Source organism: Oncorhynchus kisutch, linkage group LG19, assembly GCF_002021735.2.
Source record: "Oncorhynchus kisutch isolate 150728-3 linkage group LG19, Okis_V2, whole genome shotgun sequence".
Lineage (NCBI taxonomy): Eukaryota > Metazoa > Chordata > Actinopteri > Salmoniformes > Salmonidae > Oncorhynchus > Oncorhynchus kisutch.
The window spans coordinates 2,064,120-2,084,323 of record NC_034192.2 but is presented as its reverse complement, the minus strand read 5'-3'; the positions used below and the strand labels follow the sequence as shown (position 1 = coordinate 2,084,323).

The following is a 20,204-nucleotide window of genomic DNA, read 5'->3' as shown; positions in this document are numbered from 1 at the left end:
AGTGAGTGAGATGAAACATTATAATTACATTAAACCCCCCCCCCCCCCCCCCTTAAAAGAAAACACCTAAGTATATCCTGTACTGCATACATGTACCTTACTCACCTTGCCCTCTACCCCACTATACAAAACACCACCACACATCACAATAACCAAAACCTCAGCACTTCTACAACCGTATGTCTAACCCCCCCCCCCCCCCCGACACACCATATCTCCTGGAACATCTCCACACATTATATAGAACTCAAATTCCACCCTAAGGCGGTCTGTTATACCCCCCATCTTTGACCCTGTTCCTCCTTGTTAGCCAAATAGCCAACTTTGCCTGAGCAGATTTGGCCTTCTCTTTATTTGAATACCAGTACCCCATTATAAACATCCCAACAGTAAACACCACCCCCAACCTCTCACACAGACATCCCAACAGAGACATTAAAGGCATTAACCTGGTGCACACAGAAAACACATGAATCACAGTTTCTCTCATAACACAGAAAGGACACCCCTGCCCGATTCCCGGTTCAACCCGGGCCAACCAGCTGTTAGTGGCCAGGGCTCCACTCCCTCCACTGGAGGTCCCCTGACCTCTTTGGTACTGGGGGTTCCATCTAAAACCACAATACTGTCCTCCCCACATACCCCCTACAACTAATTGGCCTTCACTCCTGTTAGGCTCCTAATGTTCCTAACCTTAATGCAGAGTGTGACGACCCTCCCACTCTGTCTGCCGTATTCTGTCTCTTTGCTCTTGTTTTCCTTAATAGGATCGGTGGGCAGAGCCAGGAGGGTCGTCAGAGAAATGGGACACGCCTGGGCTCGGGTGTGTTCCGGAATAAATTCCACATTCATTGAAGAGACTCTCTCCATGCAGACACACTGATGGATTTTGGTTGTGGAATTTTTGTGGCTGTTTTGTTTGTTTGCGTTGGCACCTTTCAACACCCCTCATTATCACATTTATGCAGGCAACCACTCACTTACACTACTGATTACTGACTACACACACCATTGTTAATTGTATTTAGTTTACTTTAGTTAATAAATATATTTTGTTATTCCTTGTCTCCACGTTGTCTCCCTTTTTGTTACGAACTTCGAGCCGGTTCGTGACAAGAGGTTGTAGAGGGCTTTACCTCTCATCCCTTCAAATTCCCCCAGGTTCGGAGTGTTAAAATATAACAAGTCCTCAAGACCCCCTTGCCAGTCTCCAGTCTCTGCCGTCACCTGCAGTAGCGGAAACATTGGTGGCCACTCCCCCTTTGGCCGCTCAAACACCCCCCTTACCGTTTCAGACAGTGCCACCTGGACCTCCTCCAGGAATCTCTCCAGCAGCCTAAGAGACGTTATTCCTGTTTGTTGTGCCAGGACTTCCGGGGTTTTCCACCCCTCCTCTCCCAACAGTCTCATGTCACCCAACCTTAGTAAACCCACTGCCATAAGTTGCCTCTGCAGGGTGGCCGACTGAACATCAAAGAGATGGCTGGGTTGTGGAAAATAGGCTCCTCCCACAGCCCAGGCTCCACACCCCCTTCTCGTGTGGGTCTTAGCAGCTGCCAGGCCCTCAGCACTTCTGAGTAAAAGTTTGAGAGACCTGCTGTGCTCAGCCTCTCCAGCTTCATGAGGAACAGCTACCGGTCCAACCCTAATCCACCAGCTCTCCTCAGCAGTGTGCATGCTGGTTCCCTCCAGCTTCATGAGGAACAGCTGCCGGTCCAACCCTAATCCTCCAGCTCTCCTCAGCAGTGTGCATGCTGGTTCCCTCCAGCTTCATGAGGAACAGCTGCCGGTCCAACCCTAATCCTCCAGCTCTCCTCAGCAGTGTGCATGCTGGTTCCCTCCAGCCAACATCAGTATTGTACAGCAGTCTCTGCACCGCCTTTAGTCGGAAAGCAGCCACCCTGCTCTCAATTTCCACCAGTCACTGTCCTCATTCGTGGACGGACATGTACAGCTGCCACCCTCAGCCAGTGATGGCCCGACCAGAAAAAGTCCACCAGCTTGCGTTGCAGGTCTGCAAGCTGACCGGCAGGGGGGGTTGAGGTCAGCCAGTTTATATTACAGTTTATGCCACCAGGTTGTTGATTATCAGCACCCTCCCTCTATATGACACGTGGGAGAGGAGCCACCTCCACCTGGCCAGTCTTGGCACCACTGCCTGTGACAGCCACTCCCAGTTCTTCCTGACCCACCTCCCCGAGCCCAGGTACACCCCCAACATGTTAAGCCCTTCACAACCCCACTGCAAACCCCCTGGAGGCAGAAGGGCCCTATCCCCCCCATGCCCCACATAAGAGTTTTGCTCTTGCCCCAGTTTACCCTAGCTGACGAAGCTCCCTCGTAGAGCTTCAGACTAGTCTCTAGTGCCTGCATATCCTGACCATCACAGAAATGTAATCTGCTTACGCTGACACTGCTATGTCTGTCCAGCACACCCCCTGCAGTCTCCAAAAAAGTCTCAATGGCTAGTGTATATAACTGCACCGATAGATGGCATCCTTGTCTAATGCCCTGTCTCACCCAGACTGGCCTACTGAGCCCACCTTGACCATACATGACGCCCCAGCATACAACATCTTCACACAGGTCAAAAACCTTTCCCCAAACCCAAAAACAGACATCACATTAAACAGATACTCATGGTCCACTCTATCAAAAGCCTTCTTTTGGTCTAAAGAGACCAGTCCAAAGTTCACATTAGAACCTCTCGAACAGTCCAACATGTACCTGATTTAAGAACAAGTTGTCCTTGATTGGGTACACAATATGTTTGGTCCCTGTGTACTGTAGAGTCCAGATGGGACTTCAGTCTGTTAGAGAGGCCTATGGCAAATATCTTGTAGTCCGCACAGCAATGCGACAGGCCTCCAGTTCTTAAGTTCACACAAGTCCCCTTTTTTAGGCAGGAGAGTCAGAGCCGACCAACGGCAGCTCATCGGCAATTGTCCTACACCAACGCATTCACGCAACATGCAAAATAAGTCCAGTCCAATTATTCGCCCAATTTTTTCAGAAACTCCACTGGGAGTCCATCGACCCCCGGTGCACGGCCGGGGCACATCTGGGTTACGGCCTTTGCCAGTTCATGGGACAACAGAGGAATGCCCATTTCATCCCTCTGTGCCAGAGAGAGCTTAGGGAGTTCTGCAAACAAGACCTGAGCACACATAGGATCACACACTTCTGCCCTATACAAGTCAGTATAAAACTCCACAGTCCGCTCCCGCATCTCCCCCACCACAGAGGTCACCTGCCCATCAGACAGCCGTAGACGATGCATACCCTTGGCTTCTTCACTCTGTCTTTCCAAACCAAAGAAGAAGGAGCTGGGAGCGTCCATCTCCTTGAGCATGGAGAACCTAGCTCTTACAAGGTCTCCTTGCTTTAACCTGGAAAAAACTGCCCAGGTCCCTACGTAATTCAGCTAAATTAGAGGCCTACATTGCCTTGCCCCACCATCTCTACCTCCATCTCACTAATACTATGCTCTAGTTCCCCCAATACTCTCCTAGTCTCTGAGGATGAGAGAGCTGTATACTGTTGACAGAATAGCCGAATTTGGACTTTCCCCACATTCCACCATTGACTCAGAGTCTCATGCTCCTCTCTTTGCTGCCTCCACCTTTCCCAAAAAGTAGCATCTTGTAAGAGCTTTACATTAAACTTCCAATAGGATGGTTATGTGGTGATCTGAAAAAACCCACCGGGAGAATTCTCACTGCCTCAACCTAAACCGTTTCCTGGGTCACCATGCCGCTCATTTTTCATAGCATATTGTACTGATCTTACAAACGTTCTCGGATCAGAAAAAAAGCCTCAAGATGAACTTTTTTCCCCTCATTCAGGAACCTTGTCAGTTCCCTCACCGTGTACTTTGACCCATCTCCCCTCATTCAGGCAAAGGTTCCTTGGTGCCTTTGACAACACCAGCCTCTCCCCTCCAAACTTCTTTCTTCTCCCACTTTTTCCTTTTCCACTTGACACCCTCCTTCATCCCTAGTCTCTTACACTTCCCCACTATACTCTCCTCATCCACTAGCATAACCTGACTAGACCCAGCCTCATCTACACCACCATCACTGGCATGACTAGGCCCAGCCTCATCTACACCCCCATGCATAACCTGACTAGGCCCAGCCTCATCTACACCCCCATGCATAGCATGACTAGGCCCAGCCTCATCTACACCCCCATGCATAACCTGACTAGGCCCAGCCTCATCTACACCCCCATGCATAGCATGACTAGGCCCAGCCTCATCTACACCCCCATGCATAGCATGACTAGGCCTAGCCTCATCTACACCCCCATGCATAGCACGACTAGGCCCAGCCTCATCTACACCCCCATGCATAGCATGACTAGGCCCAGCCTCATCTACACCCCCATGCATAGCATGACTAGGCCCAGCCTCATCTACACCCCCATGCATAACCTGACTAGGCCCAGCCTCATCTACACCCCCATGCATAGCATGACTAGGCCCAGCCTCATCTACACCCCCATGCATAGCATGACTAGGCCCAGCCTCATCTACACCCCCATGCATAGCATGACTAGGCCCAGCCTCATCTACACCCCCATTGCATAACCTGACTAGGCCCAGCCTCATCTACACCCCCATGCATAGCATGACTAGGCCCAGCCTCATCTACACCCCCATGCATAGCATGACTAGGCCCAGCCTCATCTACACCCCCATGCATAGCATGACTAGGCCCAGCCTCATCTACACCCCCATGCATAACCTGACTAGGCCCAGCCTCATCTACACCCCCATGCATAGCATGACTAGGCCCAACCTCATCTACACCCCCATGCATAGCATGACTAGGCCTAGCCTCATCTACACCCCCATGCATAGCATGACTAGGCCCAGCCTCATCTACACCCCCATGCATAGCATGACTAGGCCCAGCCTCATCTACACCCCCATGCATAGCATGACTAGGCCCAGCCTCATCTTCACCCCCATGCATAACATGACTAGACCCAGCCTCATCTACACCCCCATGCATAGCATGACAAGGCCCAGCCTCATCTACACCCCCATGCATAGCATGACAAGGCCCAGCCTCATCTACACCCCCATGCATAGCATGACAAGGCCCAGCCTCATCTACACCACCATCACTGGCATGACTAGGCCCAGCCTCATCTACACCACCATCACTGGCATGACTAGGCCCAGCCTCATCTACACCACCATCACTGGCATGACTAGGCCCAGCCTCATCGACACCCCCATGCATAGCATTACTAGGCCCAGCCTCATCTACACCACCATCACTGGCATGACTAGGCCCAGCCTCATCGACACCCCCATGCATAGCATGAGTAGACCCATCCTCATCTACACCCCTATGCATAGCATGACAAGGCCCAGCCACAGCTACCCCACCATCTCTAGCCTGACTAGGCCCAGCCTCATCTACACCACCATCACTGGCATGACTAGGCCCAGCCTCATCGACACCCCCATGCATAGCATTACTAGGCCCAGCCTCATCTACACCACCATCACTGGCATGATTAGGCCCAGCCTCATCGACACCCCCATGCATAGCATGACTAGACCCATCCTCATCTACACCCCTATGCATAGCATGACAAGGCCCAGCCACAGCTACCCCACCATCTCTAGCCTGACTAGGCCCAGCCTCATCTACACCACCATCACTGGCATGACAAGGCCCAGCCTCATCTACACCACCATCACTGGCATGACTAGGCCCAGCCTCATCTACACCACCATCACTGGCATGACTAGGCCCAGCCTCATCTACACCACCATCACTGGCATGACTAGGCCCAGCCTCATCTACACCACCATCACTGGCATGACTAGGCCCAGCCTCATCTACACCACCATCACTGGCATGACTAGGCCCAGCCTCATCTACACCACCATCACTGGCATGACTAGGCCCAGCCTCATCTACACCACCATCACTGGCATGACTAGGCCCAGCCTCATCTACACCACCATCACTGGCATGACTAGGCCCAGCCTCATCTACACCACCATCACTGGCATGACTAGGCCCAGCCTCATCTACACCACCATCACTGGCATGACTAGACCCATCCTCATCTACACCACCATCACTGGCATGACTAGACCCATCCTCATCTACACCACCATCACCGGCATGACTTAGCCCAGCCTCTGCTGCTGGTGTCTCATTGCACCCTAGAAGTTGACCTTGATTTCCCCCACTGGCACTTATAGCCTCACCTTGTCTACGGCCTTTATGTGGGCACGCAAAGCTCTTATGCCCAAAATCCCCACACTCAAAACACAGTAGACAATCTGTGCTGGCAAACCCTGCGTAGGGCCCCTCCCCGTGCACCACTTTAAAAATCACATTTAGCTGTTGCTCATTGTTATTCAGAAACATGAACACTTGCCGCCAGAACGAAAAAAACATGCTTAACGGCATCTGCCTGAAAGCCTGCTGACAGTACACGAAAACCGCTAGCAAACTTACCAAAACGACTCAGCTCTTTCCTGATATGATCATCCGTAATAAACTGAGGAAAATTTGCGACTACCACCCTGGTCGAACACACACACACCCCTTACAAATATTCCACTAGCAATGAGCCTACCACCAAATGTACTCTTTTCATGAACACAACCACAGCTTTGTTCATTCTGGAAGCGGAATTTATAAATTCAGCTCCTACCTTTTCACCGACCGCGAGCAGAACCTCCTCCACCTTAACTCCATTCTCAGGAACACAGGTGAATCCATGTCGTAACGACAGCGTCTCTTCAACGCTAGGCTGAGAAGCCATCGCGCACACCACACCTTCCAAACCCCAGGAAAAAACTCTGTCCTGTTCCACCCTAATTTTGAAAAAACCTGTGGATACCGCTAAATCAAATAGTGCATTAACCCTCCACCATAGAAAAGAAAAATTGAAAGAAAAATCCAGGGACAGAATCAAGAAAGCAAGTTAGGACAGAGCCCTCCACACTAAACACTCAAACTCTAAAAACCTCCCAGCATGCACTGCAAGATACAGAGAGAGAGAGCGAGAGAATTGCCATTTATGGTTGTGAGGTCTGGCGTCTGCTCACCAACCAAGAATTCACTAAATGGGACAAACTCCAAATTGAGACTCTACATGCAGAATTCTGCAAAAATATCCTCTGTGAACGACGTGAAACACCAAATAATGCATGCAGAGCAGAATTAGGCAGATACCCGTTGTTATTATCAAAATCCAGAAAAGAGACGTTAAATTCTACAACCGCCTAAAAGGAAGCGATTCCCAAACCTTCCATAACAAAGCCATCACCTACAGAGAGATGAACCTGGAGAAGAGCCCCCTAAGCAAGCTGGTCCTAGAGCTCTGTTCACAAACAGACTCCACAGAGCCCCAGGACAACAACAACAACAACAACAACAACAAAAATAAGCTAAGACACATCAGTACGCTGGACTGCTGCTGTAACTTTATCGAGGGATAAAATGCCTAAAGAGGGGACACCTCCAGCCTTTCACCAGGTGCAACATTGCCCTCTCTTTGAGCCATGACATAGGTCAGAGGTCATGAGTGTGAGCTGAGGTTACTGCCTGTGGGGTGTGTGTGTTGAACATTGCCACAGCGTTTTTAAATGGAACCACATGCTTCCTGGCAAATAGCTTTTTGGAATACTGGGAAGGTGTGAAAGTTCTCTCTCTATTAAAAACAGGGAGGCTGTGCCCATCCAAGGATATAGTGTGTGTGTGTGGAGGATCTCTCTCTCCCAGTGCTAATGCCAGAGAGAGTGAGAGATGGATCAGTTGGCTGTGAAGTGTTTGCCACAAGAGGGCTTCTCTCTCCCTCTCTTTGTCTTACTCTTATATTTTTCCCTTTGTTCCTCAGTCCCGCTTCTCTCTCTCTCCCCGTCTCTCTCTCTCTCTCTCTCCCTGTCTCTGTCTCTCTCTCTCTCTCTCTCTCTCTCCCCGTCTCTGTCTCTCTCTCTCTCTCCGTCTCTCTCTCTCTCTCTCCGTCTCTCTCTCTCTCTCTTCGTCTCTCTCTCTCTCTCTCTCTCTCTCTCCGTCTCTCTCTCTCCGTCTCTCTCTCTCTCTCTCTCTCTCTCTCCGTCTCTCTCTCCCCGTCTCTGTCTCCCCGTCTCTGTTTCTCTCTCTCCATCACTCTCTCTCTCCGTCTCTCTCTTTCCGTCTCTCTCTCTCTCTCTCTCTCTCTCTCTCTCTCTCCGTCTCTCTCTCTCTCTGTCTCCCCGTCTCTGTTTCTCTCTCTCCGTCGCTCTCTCTCTCTCCGTCTCTCTCTCTCCCGTCGCTCTCTCTCTCTCCCGTCTCTCCCTCTCTCCCGTCTCTGTCTCTACATCTTGGTCTTCTCTTTTTCCCTTAGTTCCTCAACCCTGCTTCTCTCTCTCTCTCCCGCAGTCTATTGCCTATCAAAGCTGTCTTTTTAAAACTCATCTTCTTCATTTCTCTTTTCCATCTCACTATCTTTGTCTCTCCACCCCCCTCACACACACACACACACACACACACACACACACACACACACACACACACACACACACACACACAGAACCCCCCCTATCACTCACACACATAACCCCCCCTGTCACTCACACACACACAGAACCCCCCCTCTCTCACTCACACAGACACACACACAGAACCCCCCCTCTCTCACTCACACAGACACACACACAGAACCCCCCTCCTCTCTCATCCACACAGAACCCCCCCCCCCTCTCACTCACACACACACAGAACCCCCCCTCTCTCACTCACACAGACACACACACTTTTAAATGTTTTGCCTAGTTTGTTTACCTAGCTCCTCCTGTATGTTAATGTAAATGTTAGCGATAATGCTATGCAGCAGAGGAAACGGTGCCTGGTGTTCTCCCAGACAGATCGCTGGTCACACAGTGGCTGTGTGACCAGCGGGGGGGGGGGGGGGGGGGCGTGTATGCCTATACAGTTGTATGTTTCTGTGTGAGAACAGGCTGCAGTGAAAATGAACAAGCAGCATAGTTTCTGATCATTGACTGTCCAGTATTTAATCGATAGACTCTATAAACTGCATCACGTACATTCACCATAAGATTCATCGCTAGTCGTGAGGCGTTCCACAAATCACACAGCTAGTTTTGAGCATTTTAGCATTCATAGAATATGAACAACAATGTATAACATCCGTGTACTAAAAAAACTCAACGCACACGTTATGATAGACATGTATTGGTGTGTTATTAGCAGAACACATTATGACAGACATGTATTGGTGTGTTATTAGCAGAACACATTATGAGAGACAGGTATTGGTGTGTTATTAGCAGAACACATTATGACAGACATATATTGGTGTGTTATTAGCATAACACATTATGACAGACAGATATTGGTGTGTTATTAGTAGAACACATTATGACAGACAGATATTGGTGTGTTATTAGCAGAACACATTATGACAGACAGGTATTGGTGTGTTATTAGCAGAACACATTATGACAGACATGTATTGGTGTGTTATTAGCAGAACACATTATGACAGACATATATTGGTGTGTTATTAGCAGAACAATTTATGACAGACATGTATTGGTGTGTTATTAGCAGAACACATTATGACAGACATATATTGGTGTGTTATTAGCAGAACACATTATGAGAGACAGGTATTGGTGTGTTATTAGCAGAACACATTATGACAGACAGGTATTGGTGTGTTATTAGCAGAACACATTATGACAGACATGTATTGGTGTGTTATTAGCAGAACACATTATGACAGACAGATATTGGTGTGTTATTAGCAGAACACATTATGACAGACAGGTATTGGTGTGTTATTAGCAGAACACATTATGACAGACAGATATTGGTGTGTTATTAGCAGCACACATTATGACAGACATGTATTGGTGTGTTATTAGCAGAACACATTATGACAGACAGGTATTGGTGTGTTATTAGCAGAACACATTATGACAGACATGTATTGGGGTGTTATTAGCAGAACACATTATGACATACATATATTGGTGTGTTATTAGCAGAACACATTATGACAGACAGATATTGGTGTGTTATTAGCAGAACACATTATGACAGACACGTATTTGTGTGTTATTAGCAGAACACATTATGACAGACATGTATTGGTGTGTTATTAACAGAACACATTATGACAGACATATATTGGTGTGTTATTAGCAGAACACATTATGACAGACATGTATTGGTGTGTTATTAGCAGAACACATTATAACAGACAGGTATTGGTGTGTTATTAGCATAACACGTTATGACAGACAGATATTGGTGTGTTATTAGCAGAACACATTATGACAGACAGATATTGGTGTGTTATTAGCAGAACACATTATGACAGACATATATTGGTGTTTTATTAGCAGAACACATTATGACAGACATGTATTGGTGTGTTATTAGCAGAACACATTATGACAGACATATATTGGTGTGTTATTAGCAGAACACATTATGACAGACAGGTATTGGTGTGTTATTAGCAGAACACATTATGACAGACATATATTGGTGTGTTATTAGCAGAACACATTATGAGAGACAGGTATTGGTGTGTTATTAGCAGAACACATTATGACAGACAGGTATTGGTGTGTTATTAGCAGAACACATTATGACAGACATGTATTGGTGTGTTATTAGCAGAACACATTATGACAGACATGTATTTGTGTGTTATTAGCAGAACACATTATGACAGACAGATATTGGTGTGTTATTAGCAGAACACATTATGGCAGACAGATATTGGTGTGTTATTAGCAGAACACATTATGACAGACAGGTATTGGTGTGTTATTAGCAGAACACATTATGACAGACATGTATTGGTGTGTTATTAGCAGAACACATTATGACAGACATATATTGGTGTGTTATTAGCAGAACACATTATGACAGACATGTATTGGTGTGTTATTAGCAGAACACATTATAACAGACAGGTATTGGTGTGTTATTAGCATAACACGTTATGACAGACAGATATTGGTGTGTTATTAGCAGAACACATTATGACAGACAGATATTGGTGTGTTATTAGCAGAACACATTATGACAGACATATATTGGTGTGTTATTAGCAGAACACATTATGACAGACATGTATTGGTGTGTTATTAGCAGAACACATTATAACAGACAGGTATTGGTGTGTTATTAGCATAACACGTTATGACAGACAGATATTGGTGTGTTATTAGCAGAACACATTATGACAGACAGATATTGGTGTGTTATTAGCAGAACACATTATGACAGACATATATTGGTGTGTTATTAGCAGCACACATTATGACAGACATGTATTGGTGTGTTATTAGCAGAACACATTATGACAGACAGGTATTGGTGTGTTATTAGCAGAACACATTATGACAGACATGTATTGGGGTGTTATTAGCAGAACACATTATGACATACATATATTGGTGTGTTATTAGCAGAACACATTATGACAGACAGATATTGGTGTGTTATTAGCAGAACACATTATGACAGACACGTATTTGTGTGTTATTAGCAGAACACATTATGACAGCCAGATATTGGTGTGTTATTAGCAGAACACGTTATGACAGACAGATATTGGTGTGTTATTAGCAGAACACATTATGACAGACAGGTATTGGTGTGTTATTAGCAGAACACATTATGACAGACATGTATTGGTGTGTTATTAGCAGCAGGTGGCTGTTGCTTATAGTCTGCTGGCTGATATCGGTAAGCTGTCAGAGCTAATGGAAATATATTGACTTCCTTTGACAACATGGAGTGAGAGGTTCCCTGTCTCTATCCCAACCTCTCTGTATCAGCAGTACGCACAGTTCTGTTCTGGAAGATTCCACTATAGAAAGGAGAGATGGGGGGAACGGAGCATTTTGATTGGCCCGTCAGGCGCAGCGCTGTAGCAGGCTGTAGTGTTTTTTCCCCCTGCTTCGGTCAGTCTTTTACCTTTTTTTCATCACTGTTCTCTCTCTCTTTCCCTCTCTTTTCTCTCCCCCTCTCTCTCTCTCTCTCTTCTCTCCCCCCCCCTCTCTCTCTCTCTTCCCCCCCCCCTCTCTCTCTTCTCTCCCCCCCCTCTCTCTCTTCTCCCCCCCCTCTCTCTTTTCTCTCCCCTCTCTCTCTCTCTCTCTCTCTCTCTCTCTCTCTCTCTCTCTCTCTCTCTCTCTCTCTCTCTCTGTCTCTCTCTCTCTCTGTCTCTCTCTTTCTGTCTCTCTCTTTCTGTCTCTCTCTTTCTGTCTCTCTCCCCTGCCTCCACTGTACTGCAGAGAAGAATAAAGGAAAGGGGGATGGGGAGGAGAGAAAGAGGGGAGTGCCATAGCTCTCGAGGGAAGACTGAGCAGGCATGTAGTGAGAGACACGAAGGTGGGAGGAGAGGGTGTGTGTGTGTGTGTGTGGAGAATATTCCAGGGTGTATGCTGTTTCAGAGTTAGGGGGAAAGAAGACAATAGCAGTGAAAAAGGGGGGTCCGGAATAGTGTGTATGTTCATACTGTACATGTCCATTTGTGTAAGTTTTCCTTGATGACAGCTTTGCACACTCTTGGCATTCTCTCAACCAGCTTCATGAGGAATGCTTTCCAACAGTTTTGAAGGAGTTCCCACATATGCTGAGCACTTGTTGGCTGCTTTTCCTTCACTCTGCGGTCCAACTCATCCCAAACCATCTCAATTGGGTTGCGATCGGGTGATTGTGAAGGCCAGGTCATCTGATGCAGCACTCCATTACTCACCTTCTTGGTCAAATAGCCCTTACACAGCCTGGAGCTGTGTTGGGTCATTGTTCTGTTGAAAAACAAATTATAGTCCCACTTAGCGCAAACCAGATGGGATGGCGTATTGCTGCAGAATGCTGTTATAGCCATGCTGGTCAAGTGTGCCTTGAATTCTAACTAAATGACTGACAGTGTCACCAGCAAAGCACCCCCACACCATCACACTACCTCCTCCATGCTTCACGGTAGGAACCACACATGCAGAGATCATCCTACTCTGCGTCTCATGAAGACACGGCGGTTGGAACCAAAAATCGCACATTTGGACTCGATTTCCACAGGTCTAATGTCCATTGCTCGTGTTTCTTGGCCCAAGCAAGTCTCTTCTTATTATTAGTGTCCTTTAGTAGTGGTTTCTTTGCAGCAATTCAACCATGGAGGCTTGATTCACACACTCCTCTGAACAGTTGATGTTGAGATGTGTTTGTTACTTGAACTCTGTGAAGCATTTATTTGGGCTGCAATCTGAGGTGCAGTTAACGCTAATGAACTTATCCTCTGCAGCAGAGATAACTCTGGGTCTTCCTCTCCTGTGGCGGTCCTCATGACAGCCAGTTTCATCATAGCGCTTGATGGTTTTTGAGACTGCACTTGAAGAAACGTTCAAAGTTCCATAGTCCTATCTTCTGGATACCACCCCTACTTTGTCACAACACAACTGATTGGCTCAAATGCATTAAGGAAATCAATTCTACATATGAACTTTTAACAAGGCACCTATTAATTGAAATGCATTCCAGGTGACTACCTCATGAAGCTGGTTGAGACAATGCCAAGAGAGTGCAAAGCTTTCATCAAGGCAAACGGTAGCTCATTTGAAGAATCTCAAATATAAAATGTATTTTGATGTGTTTAACACTTTTTCTTTGTAACTACATGATTCTATTTGTGTTATTTCATGGTGTTGATGTCTTAAAATAATGAAAAACCCCTGAATAGGTCGGTGTCCAAACTTATGACTGGCACTGTACGTTCATGCTTGCCTGTGTGTGTGTGTGTGTGTGTGTGTGTACCTACGCTCTTACGTGTGTGTGTGTGAATGTGTTGTGTTCCCATGCCCAGCTCCAGTGACCCAGAGTAGAGTTAGATTACCCTGTCCCCCCTTACTTCTCTTCTCCCAATGCTGGATTCTATTACAGTTAGGGATTCACACACAACCACACGCTACACACACACACACTACACACACAGACCACACACTCCACACACACACACTACACACACAACCACACGCTACACACACACACACTACACACACAACCACACGCTACACACACAGAATTAGGAGGAAATGGATGTTTCCTCTCTTAATTGAACCAGCACATAATTTTCCATAATTTTCCACAATGAACCATGATGTGCCTGTGTGTGCATATGTCAGAGGGAGCGAGTGTCTTAGAGTGTTTGTCTGTGAGTGTGTGTGTGTGTAAATATATGTGTGTGTGTGTGTAAATATATATGTGTGTGGTATACAGTGTCTGTGTCCTGTACTACCCTGTATGACTGTTATGTACTACCCTGTATGGCTGTGTCCTGTACTACCCTGTATGGCTGTGTCATGTACTACCCTATATGGCTGTGTCCTGTACTACCCTGTATGGCTGTGTCCTGTACTACCCTGTATGGCTGTGTCCTGTACTACCCTGTATGACTGTTATGTACTACCCTGTATGGCTGTGTCCTGTACTACCCTGTATGGCTGTGTCATGTACTACCCTGTATGGCTGTGTCCTGTACTACCCTGTATGGCTGTGTCCTGTACTGCCCTGTATGGCTGTGTCATGTACTACCCTGTATGGCTGTGCTCTGTACTACCCTGTATGGCTGTGCTCTGTACTGCCCTGTGCGGCTGTGCTCTGTACTGCCCTGTATGGCTGTGCTCTGTACTGCCCTGTATGGCTGTGTGCTGTACTGCCCTGTATGGCTGTGCTCTGTACTGCCCTGTGCGGCTGTGCCCTGCACTGCCCTGTGTGGCTGTGCCCTGCACTGCCCTCTATGCTACAGAGTGCCCTGATATTATCCTGAGCATGTGACCTGACAAGGAGGTTGTGTGGTACTGACCATAGACCATGGATGGGCAATGGTCCCCCCTCCCTCACCTTGCGAGAAAAACATTTCAGCAGCCCCCCTGCAATTGTACACCATTTGCCATGGGGCGGAGAAAAGATTTAGCAATTGTTTTAATGACATCTGAGTGTGAGTGACTGTTATCAGGGGGGATAGAAGGCTACATTGACCATAGACTGTTATCAGGGGGGATAGAAGGCTACACTGACCATAGACTGTTATCAGTGGGGATAGAAGGCTACACTGACCATAGACGGACAGCAGGGGGATAGAAGGCTACATTGACCATAGACGAACAGCAGGGGGGATAGAAGGCTACACTGACCATAGACTATTAACAGGGGGATAGAAGGCTACCTTGACCATAGACGGACAGCAGGGGGGATAGAAGGCTACACTGACCATAGACTGGTAACAGGGGGGATAGAAGGCTACACTGACCATAGACTGTTAGCAGGGGGGATAGAAGGCTACACTGACCATAGACTGTTATCAGGGGGGATAGAAGGCTACAATGACCATAGACTGTTAGCAGGGGGGATAGAAGGCTACACTGACCATAGACTGTTAACAGGGGGGATATAAGGCTACACTCACCATAGACGGACAGCAAGGGGGATAGAAGGCTACACTGACCATAGACTGTTATCAGGGGGGATAGAAGGCTACACTGACCATAGACTGTTATCAGTGGGGATAGAAGGCTACACTGACCATAGACGGACAGCAGGGGGGATAGAAGGCTACACTGACCATAGACTGTTAACAGGGGGGATAGAAGGCTTCACTGACCATAGACTATTAGCAGGGGGATAGAAGGCTACATTGACCATAGACGGACAGCAGGGGGGATAGAAGGCTACACTGACCATAGACTGTTAGCAGGGGGGATAGAAGGCTACACTGACCATAGACTGTTATCAGGGGGGATAGAAGGCTACACTGACCATAGACTGTTAGCAGGGGGGATCGAAGGCTACACTGACCATAGACGGACAGCAAGGGGGATAGAAGGCTACACTGACCATAGACTGTTAGCAGGGGGGATAGAAGACTACAATGACCATAGACTGTTAACAGGGGGGATATAAGGCTACACTGACCATAGACTGTTAGCAGGGGGGATAGAAGGCTAAACTGACCATAGACTGTTAACAGGAGGGATAGAAGGCTACATTGGCCACAGACTGTAAACAGACAGTTGTTCCCCCCTGTATACAGAACCATGAGAGGGAGACGGCGCTGCACTGTGCGGCCCAGTATGGCCACTCTGAGGTGGTGTCCATCCTACTGCAGGAGCTGACAGACCCCACCATGAGGAACAGCCGCGACGAGACCCCCCTGGACCTGGCTGCACTCTACGGACGACTTCAGGTGAGGATGGACCTGAGCAAGGTTTCTTCCTTCTGATTCTGCTTTCTCTCTGTGGTGTAGGCCGGGTTACTGTAAAACCAATTTGTGATATTTTTAAAGGCTTTTATAAATTAATTTAGATAGTGAGAGAGAGGGGGGTTGAGAGAGGGAGAGCGAGACTTTGACTAGTTTCATTAGTTGTGCTAGTTCAGGACTACTACAAAATACACTATATATACAAAAGTATGTGGACACCCCTTCAAATTAGTGGATTCGGCTGTTTCAGGTGTAAGTAATTGAGCACACAGCCATGCAATCTCCATAGTCACACATTGGCAGTAGAATGGCCTTACTGAAGAGTTCTGTGACTCAACATGGTGCCGTCATAGGATGTGACCTTTCCAACAAGTCAGTTCATCAAATTTTCTACCCTGCTAGAGATTCCCCAGTCAACTATAAGTGCTGTTATTGTGAAGTGGAAAAGTCTAGGAGCAACAACGGCTCAGACTCAGAATTCAACGGCTCAGAATTCCAAACTGCCTCTGGAAGCAATGTCAGCACAAGAGCTGTTTGTCGGAAGTTTCATGCAATGGGTTTCCATGGCCGAGCAGCCGCACATAAGACTAAGATCACCACGCGCAATGCCAGGGGTCAGCTGGAGTGGTGTAAAACTCGCCGCAATTGGACTATTGAGCAGTAGATACGTGTTCTCTGGAGTGATTTATCACGCTTCACCATCTGGAAGTCCGACTGACAAATCTAGGTTTGGTGGATTCCAGGAGAACACTACCTGGCCCAATGCATAGTGCCAACTGTAAAGTTTGGTGGAGGAGGAATAATGGTCTGGGGTTGTTTGTCATGGTTTGGGCTAAGACCTTAGTTCCAGTGAAAGGAAATCTTAAACGTTACAGTATAAAATGGCATTCTTTGCGATTCTGTGCTTCCAACTTTGTGGCAGTTTCGGGAAGACCCTTTCCTGTTTCAGCATGACAATACCCCCCGTGCACAAAACATGGTCCATACAGAAATGGTTTGTCGATTGGTGTGGAAGAACTTGACTGGTCTGCACAGAGCTCTGATCTCAACCCCATCGACCCCATCGATCAGCTTTGGAACGCAGACTGCGAGCCAGGCCTAATCGCCCAACATCAGTGCGCGACATCACTAATGCGCTAGTGTCTGAAACGAAGCAAGTCCACGCAGCAATGTTCCAACATCTAGTGGAACGTCTTCCCAGAAGAGTGGAGGCTGTTATAGCAGCAAAGCGGGGACCAACTCCATAATGCCTATGATTTTGAAATGACGAGCAGGTGTCCACATACGTTTGGTCCTGATGTGGCTTGTGGTCCTGACGGTCTGAAATCAATGTTGTATGTAATACTGTAGTAACGGACAAGGGCCTGTATCAAATAACTCCACATTTAGATCTTAGAACTCCTGTCCTCTGGGCTTGAACCCTCTCTCCTCCCCTCTCCTCCCCTCTCTCCTCCCCTCTCTCCTCCTCTCTCCTCCCTTCTCCCTCTCTCCTCCCTTCTCCCCCTCTCCTCCCCTCGCCTCTCTCCTCCTCACTCCTCCCCTCTCTCCTCGCCTCTCTCCTCCTCACTCCTCCCCTCTCTCCTCCTCTCTCCTCCTCTCGCCTCCCCTCTCTCCTTCTCTCTCCTCCCCTCTCTCCTCTCTCCTCCTCTCTCCTCCCCTCTCCCCTCTCATCCCCTCTCCTCCCTTCTCCCTCCCTTCTCCCTCTATCCTCCCCTCTCTCCTCCCTCTCTCCTCCTCTCTCCTCCCCTCTCTCCTCCTCTCTCCTCCCCTCTCTCCTCCCCTCCCTTCTCCCTCTCTCCTCCCCTCTCTCCTCCCCTCTCCTCCCCTCTCTCCTCCCCTCTCCTCCCCTCTCTCCTCCCCTCTCTCCTCCCCTCTCCTCCCCTCTCTCCTCCTCCCCTCTCCTCCCCTCTCTCCTCCTCCCCTCTCTCCTCCTCTCTCCTCCCCTCTCTCCCCCCTTCTCCCTCTCTCCTCCCCTCTCTCCTCCTCTCTCCTCCCCTCTCCTCCCCTCTCCTCCCTTCCCCCTCTTCCCAGGTGGTCTGTATGTTGGTGACCGCCCACCCCAACCTGATGAGCAGCCACGGGACAAGGCGCCACACGCCCCTGCACCTGGCCGCCCGCAACGGGCACTACTCAGCCGTGCACACCCTGCTGGAGGCCGGCATGGACGTCAACTCCCAGGTCAGCGGTCTAGGGGTCAGGGTCACTGTGGAGTCAGGGGTGGGAGGTTAGGGGTATGGGTTGGGAGGGGGGTGAGGAATGGTTTTGTAGGTTAGCTTTTATTCTGCAGGTGTGTTGTTGGGGGGTCACTCTGCATTTCTCCTTCAATACAACATGTTCTCCTGTAGAGGGAGGTGAAGAGAGGTGAGCTAAAGGTCAACTCAGCCTGAAAGGTCAACTCCTCCCAAAAACCGTCTTTTGGTATTTGTTTAATTTTGTTAGCAATCAAGTTTTCAAGATATGTAACTTTCAAAATATAGAAATGATGCATTTAGCATCACATGGTAGTCAGGGTGAAACCAGGCTTCAGCTTTGTAACAGTTCTCTTCCCTCCTGCAGATGTTGCTCCAGTAAATCTGACTGTCTCTTTAGCTCAAGATACACTCCCTCCTTGTAATGAATGTTTCAAGCCTGTCTCCTGTGTTTTTAATGAGTTGGTACAGTATCTGAGGACAATCTTCCTTCTCTTCAACCTCTTTCTGAATATGGTTTTGCTGCAATATTAGCAGAACACAACAACGCACAGCGTGTGTGTTGGTGAGCGCGGTCGGAGTAGGTCAAGGATGAGTTTGAGATGTGTGTGTGTTGTCTTCATACGTACAGTATGGCACTGTGTGTATGTGATTGCTTCAGATACAGAACGAATGATGTGGTTATTGAAATAAGTGAATAATTGATGGGGAACAGAGAGAGACAAGGATGAGAGTAGTACGGGGTGTTCCTGAGTTCATACACCCTCTCTCTTCACCCTTCCCCTCTCTCTCTTCACCCTTCCCCTCTCTCTCTTCACCCTCCCATCTCTCTCTTCACCCATCCCCTCTCTCTCTTCACCCATCCCCTCTCTCTCTTCACCCTTCCCCTCTCTCTCTTCACCCTTCCCCTCTCTCCCTTCACCCACCCCCTCTCTCCCTTCACCCTTCCCCTCTCTCCCTTCACCCTTCCCCTCTCTCCCTTCACCCTTCCCCTCTCTCCCTTCACCCATCCCCTCTCTCTCTTCACCCATCCCCTCTCTCTCTTCACCCTTCCCCTCTCTCCCTTCACCCATCCCCTCTCTCTCTTCACCCATCCCCTCTCTCCCTTCACCCATCCCCTCTCGCTCTTCACCCCTCCTCTCTCTCTCGCTCTTCACCCTTCCCCTCTCGCCCTTCACCCTTCCCCTCTCGCCCTTCACCTCTGCCCTCTCGCTCTTCACCCCGCCCCCTCTCGCCCTTCACCCCCCCTCTCGCTCTTCACCCCGCCCTCTCGCCTTCACCCCTCCCCTCTCGCTCTTCACCCCGCCCCTCTCGCCCTTCACCCATCCCCTCTCTCTCTTCACCCATCCCCTCTCTCCCTTCACCCGTCCCCTCTCTCTCTTCACCCGTCCCCTCTCTCTCTTCACCCGGCCCCTCTTCTCTCTTCACCCGTCCCCTCCTCTCTTCACCCGTCCCCTCTCTCTCTTCACACCCGTCCCTCTCCTCTCTTCACCCGTCCCCTCTCTCTCTTCACCCGTCCCCTCTCTCTCTTCACCCGTCCCCTCTCTCTCTCTTCACCATCCCCTCTCTCTTCACCCATCCCTCTCTCTCTTCACCATCCCCCTCTCTCTTCCTTCATCCTCCCCTCTCTCCTTCACCCTTCCCCTCTCGCTCTTCACCCATCCCCTCTCTCTTCACCCATCCCTCTCTCTCTTCACCCTTCCCCTCTCTCTCTTCACCTATCCCCTCTCTCTCTTTACCCATCCCTCTCTCTCT

The 20,204-nt window shown here is 48.6% G+C and overlaps 1 protein-coding gene across 1 annotated transcript in view; it reads left to right on the top strand.

Moving 5' to 3' along the window:
- The window catches only part of LOC109884983 (ankyrin repeat and sterile alpha motif domain-containing protein 1B), a 332,614-nt gene that overhangs the window by 74,885 nt on the left and 237,525 nt on the right, over nucleotides 1-20,204 (top strand). The window contains 2 exon segments of the mRNA XM_031798152.1: nucleotides 16,093-16,245; nucleotides 18,292-18,438. Of these exon segments, the coding sequence (XP_031654012.1) occupies nucleotides 16,093-16,245; nucleotides 18,292-18,438 (300 nt within the window).